The sequence below is a fragment of the Opisthocomus hoazin genome, chromosome 5 (assembly GCF_030867145.1).
Source record: "Opisthocomus hoazin isolate bOpiHoa1 chromosome 5, bOpiHoa1.hap1, whole genome shotgun sequence".
Lineage (NCBI taxonomy): Eukaryota > Metazoa > Chordata > Aves > Opisthocomiformes > Opisthocomidae > Opisthocomus > Opisthocomus hoazin.
In genome coordinates, this window is record NC_134418.1 from 64326499 (window position 1) to 64343157 (window position 16659).

The window sequence follows — 16659 nt, forward strand, 5'->3', positions numbered from 1 at the left end:
ATGCCGCCCTCCGCGCTGCTGCTGCCGCTGCTGCTGGCCGCGCTGGCCGTGCCCGCCCCGGCGGGGGGCTGCGGGCCCTGCGAGCCGGCGCGGTGCCCGGCGCTGCCGCCGCGGGGCTGCCCGCTGGGCCGGGTGCGGGACGGCTGCGGCTGCTGCTGGCAGTGCGGCCGCGGCGAGGGCGAGGCGTGCGGCGGCGGCGGGGCGGCGGGAGGGCGCTGCGCCCCCGGCCTGGAGTGCGTGAAGAGCCGCCAGCGCCGCAAGGCCAAGGGCCCGGCGCCGGGACCCCCGCCCCTCGCCGCCGGCCCGCCCGGCGTGTGCCTCTGCAAGAGCCGCTACCCGGTGTGCGGCAGCGACGGGCGCACCTACGGCAGCGGCTGCCAGCTCCGCGCCGCCAGCTTGCTCGCCCAGAGCCGCGGCGAGCCCGCCATCAGCCAGCGCAGCAAGGGAGCCTGCGAGCAAGGTGCGGGGCGGGGGCGGACCTCGGGAGGGCAGGGAGGGCGGGTGTGCGGCCGCGCTGCCCGGCTGCGCGGGGAAAGAGCCGGTCCCGGCTGCCCCTCGTACCGCGCCGTCCCGTCGGGACGCCGAGGCGTGAAGCGGGGATGGCTTCGAAGCCGCCTTCAGTGGGCTGGGGGGCGCCGAGCTCGGAGCAGGGCAGGGCTGAGACCCTGGGGGGGTTCGGAGGTTGCAGGCGGCGGGGAGAGGAGCTGGTTAATGGACGCGAAAGCCGCGGGAGCGCGGGGCCACCGGCGGCCGGCCGGCCTTGGTTCCGGGGGGAAAGAAGCAGCAGCAGCAGTGACTTTGCTCTCAGCTGCGCGCAGCGGTTTGCGCTCGCAGCGTTTCCAGCCAGCGGCTCGATTCTTCCCAAGCTTTTGCGTAGGGCCGGTGCTCAGGAAAGAAGTCCTGCTGCTGAGCCTTCACTAGAAGCCGTGGCTGCTGGGCTCGCTGGCGGCGGGCGGTTGGCAGAGTGGGTTTTGCTGGGAAGGGAGGGCTGGGGCGCGGCGCGCGAGCCGTGCGGTGAACGTCTCAAGGACAGTTCTGCAGCGCCGATGCCATTTTGGTGGAGGAGTGTTTTCATAAACACAGTATGTGCAGGGTCACAACCTCCACCTCCTCCTTCGCTCGCTTCCCATGGCTGAGGCCAAGTATGTCTTGCAAAAAAATGTTTCTGCAGCTCCCAAGAAAAGCACGAAAGGCAGGGGAAGGACTGGGTTATGCGCTTTGATGTTGCCCATTAAATGCCCTGCGTGGCTGTTCACAAACCGGTGCAAAACATGAGGCTTACATATTAGCCAGAAACAGCGTGGCATAGTGTGAACTCCTGGAGGGAAGGAGCTCCAGCCCGCAGGCCAATGTGGGATGAGACCAGAACGCGCGTCTGTCTGGGCCGCCATCTAGCTTTTGCAAGGAGGCCTTCCTGCCCAGAGGACTTGGGGGGTGGTCACAGCAGCTCTAAAAATGCATGCTGCTTCTTGGCCCTGCCAGCCCAGACCAAGTGAGCAGATGTGTTTGAAAGCCATCTGCGTTCTTGAGAAGAGGGCTGCATTCTCGCTTGTCTTGCCCAAAGTCACCTGGGAGTCCATGGCAAAATGGGTATTCATACTCACAGCTACTGCCCCAACCCTTGGCTGCGCTGCCCTGTGTCCGCGCCAGGCTGCGTGCTTGGCTTGGTGGGGCTTTGACCCAGGCTGCGGAGACAGGGTTTGGTGGGGTCGATGCAAACACGAGCCACTGGGCAGGATGGTGGGAGGCCACCGACCCGCCAGCCTCAAACGGCTCCCGCGAGACTTTCTCCGTCCTCTGGCTGTCACAGCGGGCACTGCTCTGAAGAAGGTCACAGCGCGGGAGAGCCGCTCCGTGCACAAACCGCATTCCTTCCTCGGAGAAGGTCCCTTTGGGTGTGCAGATGTGCAGCGAGATACCTCTGCAGGTTGCTACCTGTTGTTCGAGAACTTCGCTGGAGTGTGTGGTGGTGCCGAGCCACCGGCAGCAAGTCCCCTCCTCTGTCACTCTGGGGAGCTGCTCATCTTTGGGCTCTTGCTGCTGGGAGAGCTCTGGCCCAGCAGCTCGGGAAGGAGAGCAGGAGGGACGTGGGCTGCTCGGCAGTGGTGTCGCAACTGACTCTTCCGAGACCCCTCGGCTGCGTGAACCTTCTTCGTGCTGTGGGCCTTCTCCTGGTGATAAGCATCGCTCTGTGGCTTGCAGCTGAGGCAGGGAGTCAGCCCACACACGCGATAGACATCTGGAAGTATTTCTGCAGCCCTCAGGGCCTGCTGGCAGTTAGGACTGTTGGGTGGGGAGGGGAGTTGGAATCTCCACACGGATTTTGAAACAACGGCAGGAGAGGACATCCATCCCATCAGCCGCACAGGGCAGAGATTCTTTCAGTATCTTCCCAGGTATGAGGCAGCACTTTTCTTGTTTCCTGAAAGAACGTAGGTGCCATGGGAGTGAAAGAGCAGAGGTCTTGCTTTTGCCATTTCCCACCACAAACGGACGTGATCTCCTTAAGGCGCTGTCTGGGGTAGGATCCTGCACAGGGAGACCACAAACAGGCAGGTTCCTGCCTGCATCAGTCATTTGCGTGATAGCTCTTGCACAGCAAGAAGTCCTTGGGGGACAGGGGCCTGGGGCTTCCTGCTCGCAGCGGGTGGGTTCCGAGGTCCCTGCAGGCACTCGCTGGGCTATCACGATCACGTCCTTTGGGTCCAAGACAAAGCAGCCTTTCCAGTCCGAGCTGAGATCCAGAAAAACATGTTTCCAGCAGTGGGTCCCAACTGTGTTTAATTGCTCTTTTTGTTTTGTTTTGTTTTGTTTCAAGTGGAGCTGGAGAGGGGGGGCTTGTTTTGCACGTCCTGTTTGAAAGCTCGGGAGGAGGAAAAGTAGAGCTGCTGCTGCTGTTGGCCTTTGCTGTCGTCAGCAGGAAGGGCGGCAGCTGGAGATGGGGCATCCAGCAGAAGAAGGGAACGTGTCTGGGAACAGCTTGTTGGTAGATGCTCCTCCTCACCCACCCCGGCACTACAGCATGATCACAGAATCACAGAATGTTCGGGGTTGGAAGGGACCTCTGTGGGTCATCTAGTCCAACCCTCCTGCCCAAGCAGGGTCTCTTACAGCAGGCTGCACAGGACCTTGTCCAGGTGGGTCTTGAATATCTCCAGAGAAGGAGACTCCACCACCTCCCTGGGCAGCCTGTTCCAGTGCTCCGTCACCCTCAGAGGGAAGAAGTTCTTCCTCATGTTCAGACGGAACTTCCTGTGCCTCAGTTTGTGCCCATTGCCCCTTGTCCTGTTGCTGGGCACCACTGAAAAGTCTGGCCCCATCCTCCTGACACCCACCCTTCGGATATTTGTAAGCGTATATTAGGTCCCCTTGCAGCCTTCTCTTCTTCAGGCTGAACAAGCCCAGCTCCCTCAGCCTCTCCTCGTAGGAGAGATGCTCCAGTCCCCTCATCATCGTCGTAGCCCTCCGCTGGACTCTCTCCAGCAGCTCCTCATCTTTCCTGAACAGGGGAGCCCAGAACTGGACACAGTACTCCAGATGAGGCCTCACTAGGGCAGTGTAGAGGGGAAGGAGAACCTCCCTCGACCTGCTGGCCACGCTCCTCCTAATGCACCCCAGGATCCCATTGGCTTTCTTGGCAGCCAGGGCACACTGCTGGCTAATGGTTAACCTGTCATCCACCAGGACACCCAGGTCCCTCTCCACAGAGCTGCTCTCCAGCAGGTCCGCCCCAAGCCTGTACTGGTGCATGGGATTGTTCCTCCCCAGGTGCAGGACCCTGCATTTGCCCTTGTATGATGGGGGTGGCCGGGCTGGAGAGGGGGCACAGACAGATGCAAATGGGGCAGACGCTGCTGGTTTGTCCCTTTCTTCATTCCTGCCACTGTTTGCTCAAACCTCACCTCCCAGGCAAGGCGGGAACAAGGCTTAGGGCAGCCACCTCCTCTTCTTCTGCCTTGAAACACATGCTTGAGGCAGGGATCGGCCACGAGCAGTTAAAAGACTTGGGCTCCTCTTCCTTGTTTAACCGAGGCCGTGTTTCACACCCTCTTTCTCTCCTTGTCTCCCTCCCTGTCCCGTATGTACCAGGTATCCAGAGGGCCTGGAGGACGTATAGCTGCTGCAAGGGGCTGTCCTATGATTTGTCATAGGCAACACCGTGCGGGCATGGGAAAAGCTGCCTGGAAACAAAGCCAAGAGGCTACATAAGGCTTAACGTGCACAACGCTCCTGGAGACACACATCTTTTTCCACCCTAGATATATTTCCAAGAGGATAAAAGTTCATTAAAATTATATTTGGCAAAATGCTTGTCCAGTTGAGCTTTCCATGTTCATCACAGTGCCTGTCACAGGGTTTTCTGTGCAATGCTCGGTAGTTTTTGCTTGCTAAGACGGCTGGGAACAACTTGGCTGTTTCTTTGCTGTTGAACAGCAAAAGGAAGGAGCCAGTTCTCAGCCCTACATAGTTTGCCTTGACCTTGTCCTCGGGATTCTCTTTCTGCTACGCATTTCCCAGACCTCTGGGATCTGCTGCCTGTGTTCTTTGTACAAAAATAGTGAAGCCATGCAGAAAAAGGTATTTCCGTTGGAGCCCAAACTTCCTGCTGGGGGGCAAAGGAAGATGCAGTTGAGAGGACAGAACTAACCCTTGCTATACCTGCGCTTGGCAGGTGCAGGGATCCAGCAAGTCCTTCATGGAGCGGGTTGCACGTGGGCAGGACCGTTGGGAACGGCTGGAAAAAGGCACCTTCCTTGATTCCCAGCTCCTGGAGGCTGCCTGGCTGCTGTCGGTGCCGTGTCAGCAGGGCACGGCCGAGCTGCCAGCGTTGGCTCCGGGGCAGAGGGAGCGATGCCGCGGTGCTCCCTTCGTACCTAATCCCAGTGCCGAGGCTGCATAGGAGACGGATGCTGTGGAGTTTTCCAGCTGCTTTCCAGCATTGCCTTTAAACGGATCGGCCCTTTGCTCTCTGTCTGTGAACGTGCACAGCGAGGCTCAGGTCTGCTGCCGGCTCTTGCAGGCAGGACTGGAGGCAAAGCAGAAGCCTGATGGCGGGGCAGGTACCGGCGGTCGGAGGTGCCACCTCCGGTGGTCCCCTCGGCAGGAGGGCAGGCCGCCGTGACAGCCGGGGAGCTGCCTGCGGCCACTGCCATAGCCCGGCTGTGTGCGGCTGTTGGGAAGAGCCTCTTACGGAGCTGGTGGCTTCAGTGATGTAGGCCAAAATTCATTTTGCAGTGCACGCACTGAGGCTGTTTTTGGCCAGCTAGGACCTGGGGCAGGAGGACCGTGGTACCCACTGCCGTGCAAAGCCAACTGGCATAAAGAATTAGGGTTGCGTGGCTCAGCTCAAGCCAGGCAGAAAAACAACCTCAAAGCACCAACCCCCATCAAAAAGCTGGGAAGATTTTTGGCATGACGATCTCTCTGAGCTGCAAAATACCAGGCACGGACTTGTTGACTGACCAGCGCAAGAAGGGAAAAATGTCCCCGAGTCTCTCTTATCATCAGCTGCCAGCAAATACCTGCTTCAAGGGATGTGTTGTGACTGCTGGAAATACTGCTGAGGTTGCCTCATTGCAGCCCAAAGGCCTTATGGTTGGAAGCCCCTGACACTTGTTGCAGCAGGCTTGGGGACTCCAGGTTGTTTTGCCGTTGTCGGTCAAGGCTTTGCCTTTCTTTCATGCTCACTTCTCTCTTGGTGGAAGCTGAGCGCCTGTTCTTGCCCGAATGCAGCATACCACAAAGCGGCTCTTGGAGGACATCAGAGGACAGAGTTCCACTCTCCAGGGAGCTGGTGCTGCTTTGTACCTACCTGCAGAGACCTCCTGGAGGTAGAAACTCATGGCCGCTCTGAGTGAGAGGTAGAGTTGCTGGCTCCCCAAGCAGCCTACTTTATTTCTATTGATCTGAGTGCGGTTTGAATCTCCGTGGCTCCATGAAAGTCTTTTCCCAGCGTTGGGAACGTGCAGGGGTTTCCCCTATGGTGATGAGGGCCCAGCACCTTGCAGGATCCATCCCACAGCCTGCAGAGCTTATGAACAGCAGGACCAGGGGAGAGATTCTTTTAAAGGTGACTGTAACCAGCGCTAAACTTGCCTAAATCTCTCTTTCACCAGCAAAGAGATCCCAGTCACCGGAGCTGAGCTGTCCCCCCAGAGTGGGGAAGCCTGGAGAGCATCCCTTTTAGAAGGTTTTTTTTGGTAAGGTGCCACCCGCCAGCTCTGGGGCTCAGGAAGAGGTGGGTGCAAGGTTTCTTGGCTCTCCACAGGGCTTAAAAAATGGGCTGATGGGTGTAGGCTCATGGCTGCCAGGCTCTCGTGGAGACTGACAGACCCAGGGGCCTGTACACCCCCCCAGAGCCCTGCTTCTTTGCACCAGCAGTGGCTTTGCTTTGCTGGTGCCTCAGTGTCCTGTAAAGCTACATCTGTGCTGCAGACAAAGAGGTGACGAGTTCCCGCAGGTCAATTTTAAAACAAGAAACATAGATCACATCTGTTGGCTCATTCCATCCAAATTCAGCTGTTGAGGCTTTGCCAGAATTATTTTCGTTTTTAGGGTGGTTTGTTGTGTTGGGGGTTTTTTAATCCACTGCCAGAGTAGAGCAGAAGCAAAGGTTTTGGAGAAGAACCTTCTGGGAGATGGCAGACTGCTGCTATCACTGACGTTGGCTCATCTTCTCCTGATGCAGCTGCCTTAAAAATCGGGCGCTCCCAACTGTTTTATGTGCCAGAGAGCGTAGTTCATATCTGATTGCATTTTGCAAGAAACTCTTCTGGATTTGTGCTTTTTAATTAACAAGGGGCTTAGATTTCTTCAGTTCTTTCCTCCTGTTCTTCCTTTCCTGGATTTTAAGGGACTTAAAAAGAAAATCCACATTTTATGAGTGCTTCCTTCTTTGCTGATGAAAGAGGGCTTTAGGCAAGTTTTTCCTAAGTCGTCCATGGTTGGAAATGAACTGAACTCTGAATTCCCTGGTTCTCCTGGGAAGCTGGTTTAGTTTTCTGCATCAGCTGGGAGTGGGGGTCTTGCAGCAGCGGCCTGCCACCCGCTCTCTCCCACCGCAAGGGAAAGCGTTGCGTTTGCAGGTGGGTCTTGCCAGCATTTTTGCACCGCGTCCGGAGAGGCCGTGGCAGAGCGGAGCTGCGCGGGTGCGCAGTGGGGTGGCACCTTTTGTTCCGTACCGCGGGGTCCCTTCAGATGGAGCGGGGTGTGGGGATGTGATGTTTGTCAGCGTGGTGTTTGCTTTTCCATCACGCCATGCATTGGGATTTTGAGACAGAGTTTCTAGGGCTGAAGCTTTATGCTGGCATTTTAAAAATTCATCTGTAACTTTGGGTTTTTCCACTGCTGTAGGATATGCAGTAAATTCCTCCTTAAAAAGGCATTTAGTTATGTGAAAAGGTTTTGGTTCATTGGAGCTTGAGTTTTTATGGTTGCTGTGCTAAAATCTTATTGGGGAAGCTGTTTAATGTATTACTCGGCAGCTCGGGGTCTTGGAGAGCACCAGTGTGCCTGGGACTACGCAAACACCTCCACTGCCCAAGAGGATCTCCCGTTTCACCCGTGTCTTCATCTTCAGTCATCATAGCCTATCCAAAATCACTAGGAAGGAATGGTTACAGATCAGCAAATTCCTCCCCGTGTTTGTTTTTTTCTGTTGCTGGAAAGGCATGCTGTGTTTAGAAAAATGCGTTTAATCCTGTGTTGGGCTGAGGTTGATTGAGGTTCATACCAAATAGGAGATTACCACGTAGCAAGTCTAATCAGGTTGGACTTTTGAAAGCCCTGCTTGCTTTTCCATGCATAAACGCTGCCATGCCTTGTTTCCGTGTCTCCCACCGCAAGGTTTTCACATTCTTTCCGGGCTTTGGCTCGTGGTCTTCCTTGTGCTGTAATGACAGTGTTCTTGGTAAAACTGAGCCAAGGTCACAGGACGACAAGAGCGGAGGTGGCGGCCGGGAGGAGAGAAGTTTCTTGATAGAGGTTGTCTGGGAGGTCTGGGACAAAAAACCCCAAAGACGCATCCAGCTATGGCTGGGAAGCAGCAGACGTGTTTGCAGAAAGCTGCTGCCTGTTTGACTGCGGGGACAGCGTGCTTCAGGGGTGGCAGAAGGAAGGGGAGGTGGGGGAACGGGGCAGGACAGGGGGAGAAGGCAGGAGAGAGGTTGGCTTCTGGCAGTCTGCTAGCAAGGGCAACGTCATCGGTGCTCAGGGGGCTTCCCCTTTCCCCTTTTGGCTGCTTCGGGGGGCACACTTGGCTATAAGCTTGCAGCTGAGCTTCAGAGGGGCTCGGCCATGCTGGCCTCCCCGTTCGCCCAGCTGTGAGATTCGGGTTGCGTGGCAGACGCTGCCGGATGCGGCGGCGTGCCGGGGGTCAGCCTCTTCTCTGGGCGCCCGTGCAGACCCATCCTGCGAGCTGGCTGAGGGAGAGGGGCCTGGGCTCTTGTTCTTCGCCGTGCCACCCCGTTCTCCCTCCCAGCCCATGTGTAGACCCCACGGAGGACCGATAAGTAGCCCTGTGAAGGTCATGCACAAGGTCTCTGAAGGCAGCATTCCCAAACTGTGGTAAAATAGCAGGGGTGGGATTTCCAGCTGTACTGGTCCACTCCGAGCTGAGCCTGGTGGGGTGGGAGGCAGGAGGAGATCTGTGGGAGATAGATGGTGGCCCGGGGCCCTGCCTCACGCTGGTGCAGGCTCAGTCTCAAGTCTGAAGGGCTTGGGGCAAAGCTGCGTTTGCATTTGCAGCCTTTCCAGGGTCACTGGGCTGCTGAAGTCTTTGGGAGGGAGGCATCCGAACAGGCTTAGCCTCCGGCATCTCCTTTGGTCTGGGTGTCTCGGAGCTGCTGTCTGTAACTCCTTCGTCTCTCCAAGGCCAGGGTAAAGGAGGTTGAGAAATGTCTTCAGAAAGGGGTAAAGAAGGCGCCTTGTAACTGTGCCAGAAAGCAGCAGGCAGCTTTGGGAATGGGGAAGGCCAGAAGCTGCTCGCACTTCCCGTCTGCTGCTGCCTCTCGCAGCGCGCTGACCTGGGAGGGAGCAGCTGAGGCCATGCCAGCTGGAATGAGTAAGATGCTGCTTACGGAAGGTTTCCCCTTCTCCATATAAAGTAATTTTGAAGGGAAAATACTTTCCCAGCAACTTAGGAAACGGGAGTGGGTCTATTTTCAGACCTGCAAGAGCCTGTGAGGGTGAAAACTGTCTGGCTTTTGGTTTGGTTTGCTGTCTCACGAGGAGTGTTCCTGGTCTGCGTTTCAGCCGGGGCTGTGGCACGGCGACGCGGTGCTCCGGAGGGCTGGCTGGGGACCCGGCTGGCACCCACGCGAGCTTCACCGTGCGGCACACAGCTTCGTGCGTTCGTGGTGGGACTTCCCACGCACGCCCAAGAGCCCAGTGTCAAGCTGGGTTTTGCCTTTCGTGACGTACCTGCAGCCCCCTTGATTCTACCAAAAAGGTCACTGCTCTGCTCGCTGGGGAGCGATGTATTTGTGCGTGTGTGCGTACACCAAAGGCAGATCGGCGAGGACCAGCTAACCCCGAGCTGTGATCGCCCATCCCGGTGCCAGCGAGGGGCAGCTGGGCGGGCTGGGAGATGCCGGATCTCTGCCCGCCGTGGCTGAGCAGAGAAGAGGTGCCCGGGGCGGGGGGACGGGGGCCCAAATGCCGAGCAATGGCCTCACGGAGCAAGGCAGAGGCTCTGCCGCATGCTGCTGTGGCAGAAAAGCGACTGCATAACAGCAGCGGGAACTCCTCTCCGGCTGTTGCTTTTGACATAACGCAGGCTGTCAGCTCCCTGTGATCTGCAGAAAAAACAATCCCTGTGCTTTCGGGCTCCTCTCCCGGGGTGAATGAGCTCACTGGCTCTGTAAATAAGCCCCTTCCCCGGCCGGGGAGAACTATTTGTCTTATGAACAATGGGCAGAGCAGGGAGGAAATGCCTGAAGAGCCTGCAGAGAGCAGCTGATCTCCACCAACAGCTGGTGCTGTCCCCTTGGCCAAGGAGCTCCTGCGCAGTCAGGGCACTCATGGGCAGGGAGCATCTTGGACATCCGTGGTGCCCCTGGCCCAGACCCCCGTGGGGAGCAGGGACTGCCCGGCCGCACTGATGGTGGTGACCGTCTTCATCAGCCGGTGCGACCCACAAGTCCCCAGCCTGAAGGAAGCGGATGGAGAAACATTCCGCTTTGTGGGCAGAGCAGCAAGGCCTGTAAGATGCGGGCTGTAGGGTGAGGGCCAGCAGGCTCCTTAGAATCACAGAATCATTAAGGTTGGAAAAGACCTCTAAGATCATTGAGTCCAACCATCAACCCAACACCACCATGCCTACTAAACCATGTCCTGAAGTGCCATATCCACACATTTTTTGAACACCTCCAGGGATGGGGACTCCACCTCTTCCCTGGGCAGACTGCTCTGCTGCCTGACCACTCTTTCAGGAAAGAAATTTTTCCTAATATCCGATCTGAACCTTGCTGGCAGGAATCAAGTCATCTGCTCGGTACATGGTGGGCTTGTTTCCAGTCCTGCCAAGCACGTGGTGGCCTCGCTGGCTTCACAGGGACCATCGAAGCGAGAGGGGTGTCTTGCACGAGAGAAGGTCCTCACATCCTCTGAAGGCCGCGCAAGGCTCGGGCATGCCCTGCCTCTCCTGTTGCAGCAGGTTGCCATGTCCCTTGCTCATCTCTGGCTGCTTTGGGGGACGGTGGGGGACAGCGGGGGACAGCGTGAGTGGGACCGACGCTGGCAGTGAGCAGGGCGGCTGCCATGCCCCTGGATGTCAGCGGGCTGTGGTGGGACCCTAGCTACTGCTGTGGCCTGCCGTGATTCGACTTTGAATCTGCTGACTTCTTGGCCTTTCTCATTTATTTTTAGTGGAGGAAGAAGCCCAGCTCTAGAGTTCAGGCTGCCTGGATGTAAGTCAAATATACGGAGAGGCCAGACTGACTCTTCCCATGACAGGGTTGCATCTCCTGGGATGCGTGTTGCCTCCCGGCCTCAGGGCTGTGCCGGGCGGAGGCCTGTGAATGCTCCCGGTTCATTTTGCAGCCAAAGGCTGCACGTTCCTCCTGGTTCGATCGAGATGTACATCCCGAGCTCGAGCAAGGGGCTGCCTCGTAACGGCCGGGCTCTCGCTGCGCTGTGGCTGCTGTGCCAAGCCAGTCGGAGCTTCGCTGTGAAGCTGTGCAGGCAGTTCCCCTTTCCAGGGAAGATAAACGGTTTCTCCTCGCCCCGGCAGTGGGTAGAAACTCCCTCTCTCTTTTCCCCTGCCAGCAATTGCTGCAGAAAAATCCTGGTGTGACCTGCTCCCGGCAGGGCAAGCAAACATCCATGGGCAGATCTGCTGTGGGCCACCCGGAGTAAGGATAACTCCAGACCAGGGATGGCTGGTGTCCTCTGACGGGTGATACCAGTGTGGATCTGCCCCCCAGATCCTGAGGAGGGAAAAAAAGACGCCAGCTTTCTGCTGGAAGATGTTGGCGCAGCGGGATGCACCTGAAACCTAGTCCCCACTGCCTGCAGGAGAGCTGCAGGGCAGCATGCGGGGCTGAGGTCCGCGCGTGTTCAGGACCCCAGAAGGGCCATCAGGACCCAAATCTGCCCCTCTTACAGGGTTGGGAATGCACCATGGTCTGTGAGCCAGCGTACCCAGGGGCTGCAGTCGGTCTGGCTCTGGAGTATTTGTTCGTGTAGGAAATGCCTTCTCCTGGTGAAGCCCAACAGGAGCTTCGCTTTCCTGTTACTGCCCGCATCTTCAGAGCAGGAGGGGAAAAGCTGCTGTGTTCTTCAAGTTGTCAATAACTGGAAATAAACACTGTGTGCTCCTTTGGTCTGTGCTTCCTATTGTGGGGAATTAATAGCTGCATTTTGCAAAGCAGTCCCACTGAAGAGGGATTGAACAGAAAAGGCCATTCTTCCCTTCCTGGGATGTGGGTTACGTCTCCAACATTTCCTAGCCCGAGGGGTAAACATCTCCAGCCAGATCTGCAAAACAGCTCCGTTCCCCTCTGGCTTTGGAAACAACTCCCTTTTTAACCAGGGATTGGAGCTCTCGGGGAGGGGAAAAATGGAGCTCTGCCTTCACCTGGCCCCTTCCCAGATCGCCCAAGGAGAGCTCTGCCAGCCGCCTTAGGGTGATCACTGCACACAGGCAAAACAGGAGCGGCACAGCATTGCATTCTGCCAGCCAGCTGCCATTGGCTTTGCTGCAGATTAAAATCCTGCTAGGAAAAAGGGTGCTGCAAAGCTGGCCAAGCTCTCCGTGGCATGGGAGAGCAAGTGGGACCCACCCTGTCTCCTGGGGGGTCCTCTCCTCCATGTCAGCGATGCACTTGGTGGCTGCGTGGTGAGCAAAGGCTTGTAAAAGAAGGGTTCATAAAGTCCCGCTCAGTCCCCAAGAGAAGAATGCAAACACTGGCCTACCTCTAACCTCGGTCTTGCAAGTGGGCAGACTGACTGAACCGCTCAACCCTTGAGTTTCCATCCGAGGCACGCGCCCATCACCCTGGACAGCTTAAGGTCAGATGCAGGCGTAGCTTTGGAGAGGGAGGTGCTGTGATGTGGGATCAGTCCAGCAAGCTTTGCTCCAGGCAGGGCCTCCCTTCACCTCATCCTCAAAACCCATCAGAGCTGACTGGCCCCACCCAAAAAGTCAGCAAGGAGACAGGCTTGCCGTCTCCCGGTGCTTAAAAGCATTTCTCCCTATTTTGTAGGACCCTCCATCGTCACTCCTCCAAAGGACATCTGGAATGTGACGGGAGCACAGATCTACCTGAGCTGTGAAGTCATGGGCATCCCAACCCCTGTCCTTATCTGGAACAAGGTAAGGGCCCTGCTAGGAGCTCTGGGGACACGGCCAACCTGAGGCAGCTGGAGCTGCCTGGTAAGCACACAGACCAGAGCCAGCCCCTCCTTAGAAACACACATCTGCGGTGAGTTCTCCCATCTGTGCGGTGTTGTCCGCCCCCAGACATCTGGCTCTGCTTAATCTTTCCCTAAACTCTTGTTGATCCCGAGGCAGAACAGGACTTGTGTTTCTCTTGGCAGTGCCTGGTATTCAGAGCAGGCGGGGAACGTCCCTTGACCTGTGGTCACCGTGCTGGCGGCAGTGGCTCGGAGGTGGCGGGACACGGGCGCGGGAATGGCGTGGGGCGGTTGTCCCCGCCAGCCGGCAGCGTGGTGGTTTTGGCAGCGTGCTGGTAACACCTGGCTTAGGGCAGGGCCCAGTCTGGAGCAGATTTGATCCCAGCCCCAGGGCTGAGAGCCGCTGCACGGCTCCTGCAGCTTCTTTGCATGCTGCAGGTTTGTGGATGCTCAGGAGGCATCTTAAAATTAAGCTGCAACAATACTAGATGAAGAATACAACAGAGGAAAAAACTAGATTGGCCCAGAGATTGCTGTGTTTGGAGACAGCAAACGCTATTCACGGGGGTCCCAGAGCAGCCTGTCGGGTGAGCGTACAGCATAGGCAGGTTGACCCAGGCAGCATCTCCTGCCTGTTTACAAGTAGAGGCCACATTTACACTGACTGTCGGTGCTGCTCTGCTTTTCGTGCCTGTTTCTCACGGCCGAGAGACTGCGTGACCTGGTGGTAACAAGGGCTGAGCACCGCTTACCCCGTGCTATGCTCTGGGCTCGGATACGCAGCACTGGGGAATGGCTGCGCTGCTGCTCTCCCATCGATGCTGTGCCCGCCTGGAGGGACTGCCCAGTTCGCCGCAGCAGAAACCCACAGGGCTGCCCCTGGCCTGGTGGGAAGGGGATGGGTCACGCAGCGAGTGCCCGTTCCAGGAGCAACACGCAGACACTTGGTTCTCCGCTACGGCCACGCTAAAAAGCCTGATCATCGGGGAAGTTGCGGGGAAGCCTCTCCAAACCAGGACAGCAGTCAGCTCGTGCTGCCCCCCCAGCCCCTGCTGAACTGGTTTGCTGCCTGGCTACCAGCAGCTGCAGGCAGCCAAACCCTCCTCGTTCAGCACAGGCATCATTTGACAGCTAAACACACCCTTGGGAACGCGCCCGCGAGTTCTGCGAGACCATTGGTGCAGGGCGTGTGTGTGCACACCCCCCTGCCCCGCACCATCCACCCCAGAAAGCTGTGCTGCTCCCTGCGTCCCTGCCGAGGCGAGGGGAGCGCAGCCCCCGTGCAGACCCTGAGGCCCTGGGGTAGCGGGGCGGCAGGGCACGGAGGGTAAGGTGAAAGGCTGGCGCTGGAAAAAACACTGCGACTGCACAAAACGCGTGCATGTAAAAATGTGTTGATCTTGTCTGTGTGCAGGTGCGGTCCTAACAGTTCCAGCACAAATAAGCCCCCCAAATTCTTACCCTTTTCTCCCCTTCTGTTTAGATAATTCGGGGACAGTATGGTGTCCAGAGGATGGAGCTCCTGCCTGGGGACCGGGAAAACTTGGCTATCCAGACCCGCGGGGGCCCTGAGAAACACGAAGTAACTGGCTGGGTGCTCGTAAGTACTTTGTGTATGCACAGAGCTGCACAGACAGCGCAGGGCAGTTTGCAGACAGCTCACGAACACAGAGCAGCCTTGCCCATTGCCATTTTTCACCTCTGTCTGGTGTGCAGGAGAAGCCTGCATTCCGTGATCAGAGAAGGCTAGACTTAAATAAAAGATCTTCTTTCTGCATGTCATTACTTTCCTGGTGCCAGTCGTGGGAAGGAGACCCTTGCCATGTCTAGGAAGGAATCAGTACACAGGCAAGGCATCCCTACAGCCCACCCACAGCTGAGGAGCCCTGTGGATGTGGCAGAATTGCCCGTTCCTCAGTGAAGCACATCGCCCACCTGAGAACAGCCCAGCACAGAAGCCCTCAGCTCTCGCTCCGCAGACCTCCTGAGCGACAGGAGTACCTGCAGGCTCGTCTGCCACTGCCACCCATCAGAGGGAGCAGCTGTGCGTCCCAGTAAGGGAACTGCAAGAATGATGGCTCCCAGCTGCAGAGAAGCTCTGGGCAGGGGAGTACAGCTCAGGCTGTTGGTTCCCACCAGTTACAAAAGCACAGGTGGAGACAAAGAGAGGGAAGGGTTTACCTGAACTGGCTGACGGGATGCAGAACGCTGTAGGTAGGCTTTTGCTTCCTGCCTCCCTCCACTTAGCAAGCACGCAGTGCTCTGACACATCTCCAAACTACATAAACAATAAAAGGAGGGAGCGTTACAGCACACGTAATCTGGCCCAGCACAGGAGAAGAAAGCTAGGCCGATCCACAGGAGTGGGTGCTTCTCCCAAACCTCACTGGAGAGAGCCACCGCAATCTGAACCAGACTGTTTAGACTGGACAGAACAAATCACGTGGTCAGTGTGGTTCTCTAAGGGTTAACCACTACTTCATGCACTCTGTTCACCTCGCTATGTCTCAAGCAATTAACAAGTTATATAAGATACCTTAAAAAGGAATCACCTCTGCCTATGCACAGGATGCTTACTGAGGGATGGGGGTGTGTGTTTCTCCCCCTAGATATCTCCTCTGAGCAAGGAGGATGCTGGAGAATATGAGTGTCATGCATCAAATGCCAAAGGAGAGGCAACAGCTTCTGCAAAAATCCACGTTGTGGAAACTCTGCATGAAATAGCCCTGACCAAAGGTAGGTTACTGTGGCTGAACACTCAGCAGCTCTTTCCCCTAACAGTTTACTCAGTTATTTGATACAGAAGGATGCTGTCTGAAAAAAAAATTACCAGTTTAATACGCAGCTTTTACTGGGCTTGGCAAGACACTCCCAGCAAATGGCAGCTGCCACAGTTCTCAAGGGATTGTTAAATACCCCCCCAAGTGCTGTAAAGTACTGGAGATTAGGACACCGAATTAAAAACACCTTTTGGGGTTTTTACAAAGCAACTCTCATTGTTTTCCAGCCCTAAATTTGTATCGTCCTTTCAGCATTCTTTGGATGCTTCCAAATCTGCCCCTCTCTCCTAGGAGCAGTATTGGCACAACCAGCCCCAAGACAGAGGGGGAACTTCAAGCACGTAAAGTCCTTCCAAGTCCCTGCATCTCCTTATTTTTCCCCATCCTGGAAACATCCCAGTCCCTGCCATTTCTCTCTGCACACTGGACTCTCAGGCTGGGGAGGGGACAGATATTCCACCGCAGGCCTTTAGGCAAGACCTGAAGCCTTTACTCACCAACCCTCAGCCAGTTTTCAAACCCAGGTCCTCTTTGCCAGGCTATGTGGAAAGCTGATGGCAAACCAGCCACCCTCATTCCAGCTGCTGAGAGGATGGCTTAGTACCACAGCCACGTGTGCCTCGGAACAAATCCGGAGAGCTGGAATAGTAACTGTAAGCATGCTAGAGGCAGAGGCACTGGGAACAAAGCATCCAGCTAGAGAACACTGTGCTGCCCAAATCCATGTTTGGACATAATCCTTAGTTTTAATCCCAGTAGCTTTATCCAAACTGTGTAGTCTTGACTTTCTGTATCCTAGCTGAAAGGCTTCCTATAGGAGATTAACAGCACCTGGCACTGAAATAAGAGCATAAAATTAATCCCAGTATCACTTACACGTAGGAACTTTGCGAAAGGTTTTTAGCTAATCTCTAATCCCCTTTCAAACATCTTGTTTATGGTCATGAATGAAATTGAGTTTTACTGACCTGTGCCACGAGCAGCACACTTGCACCCCACAGCAGCAGATCTTCACTCCCCCTCT

General features: G+C 56.4%; 1 protein-coding gene across 1 annotated transcript in view; it reads left to right on the forward strand.

The window, feature by feature from the left end:
• Positions 1-16659, forward strand: part of IGFBP7 (insulin like growth factor binding protein 7) — a 17320-nt gene continuing 661 nt past the window's right edge. Inside the window, exons 1-4 of the mRNA XM_075421527.1 lie at positions 1-460; positions 12705-12814; positions 14339-14455; positions 15465-15591. Of these exons, the coding sequence (XP_075277642.1) occupies positions 1-460; positions 12705-12814; positions 14339-14455; positions 15465-15591 (814 nt within the window). The remainder of the gene's footprint in view (positions 461-12704; positions 12815-14338; positions 14456-15464; positions 15592-16659) is intronic.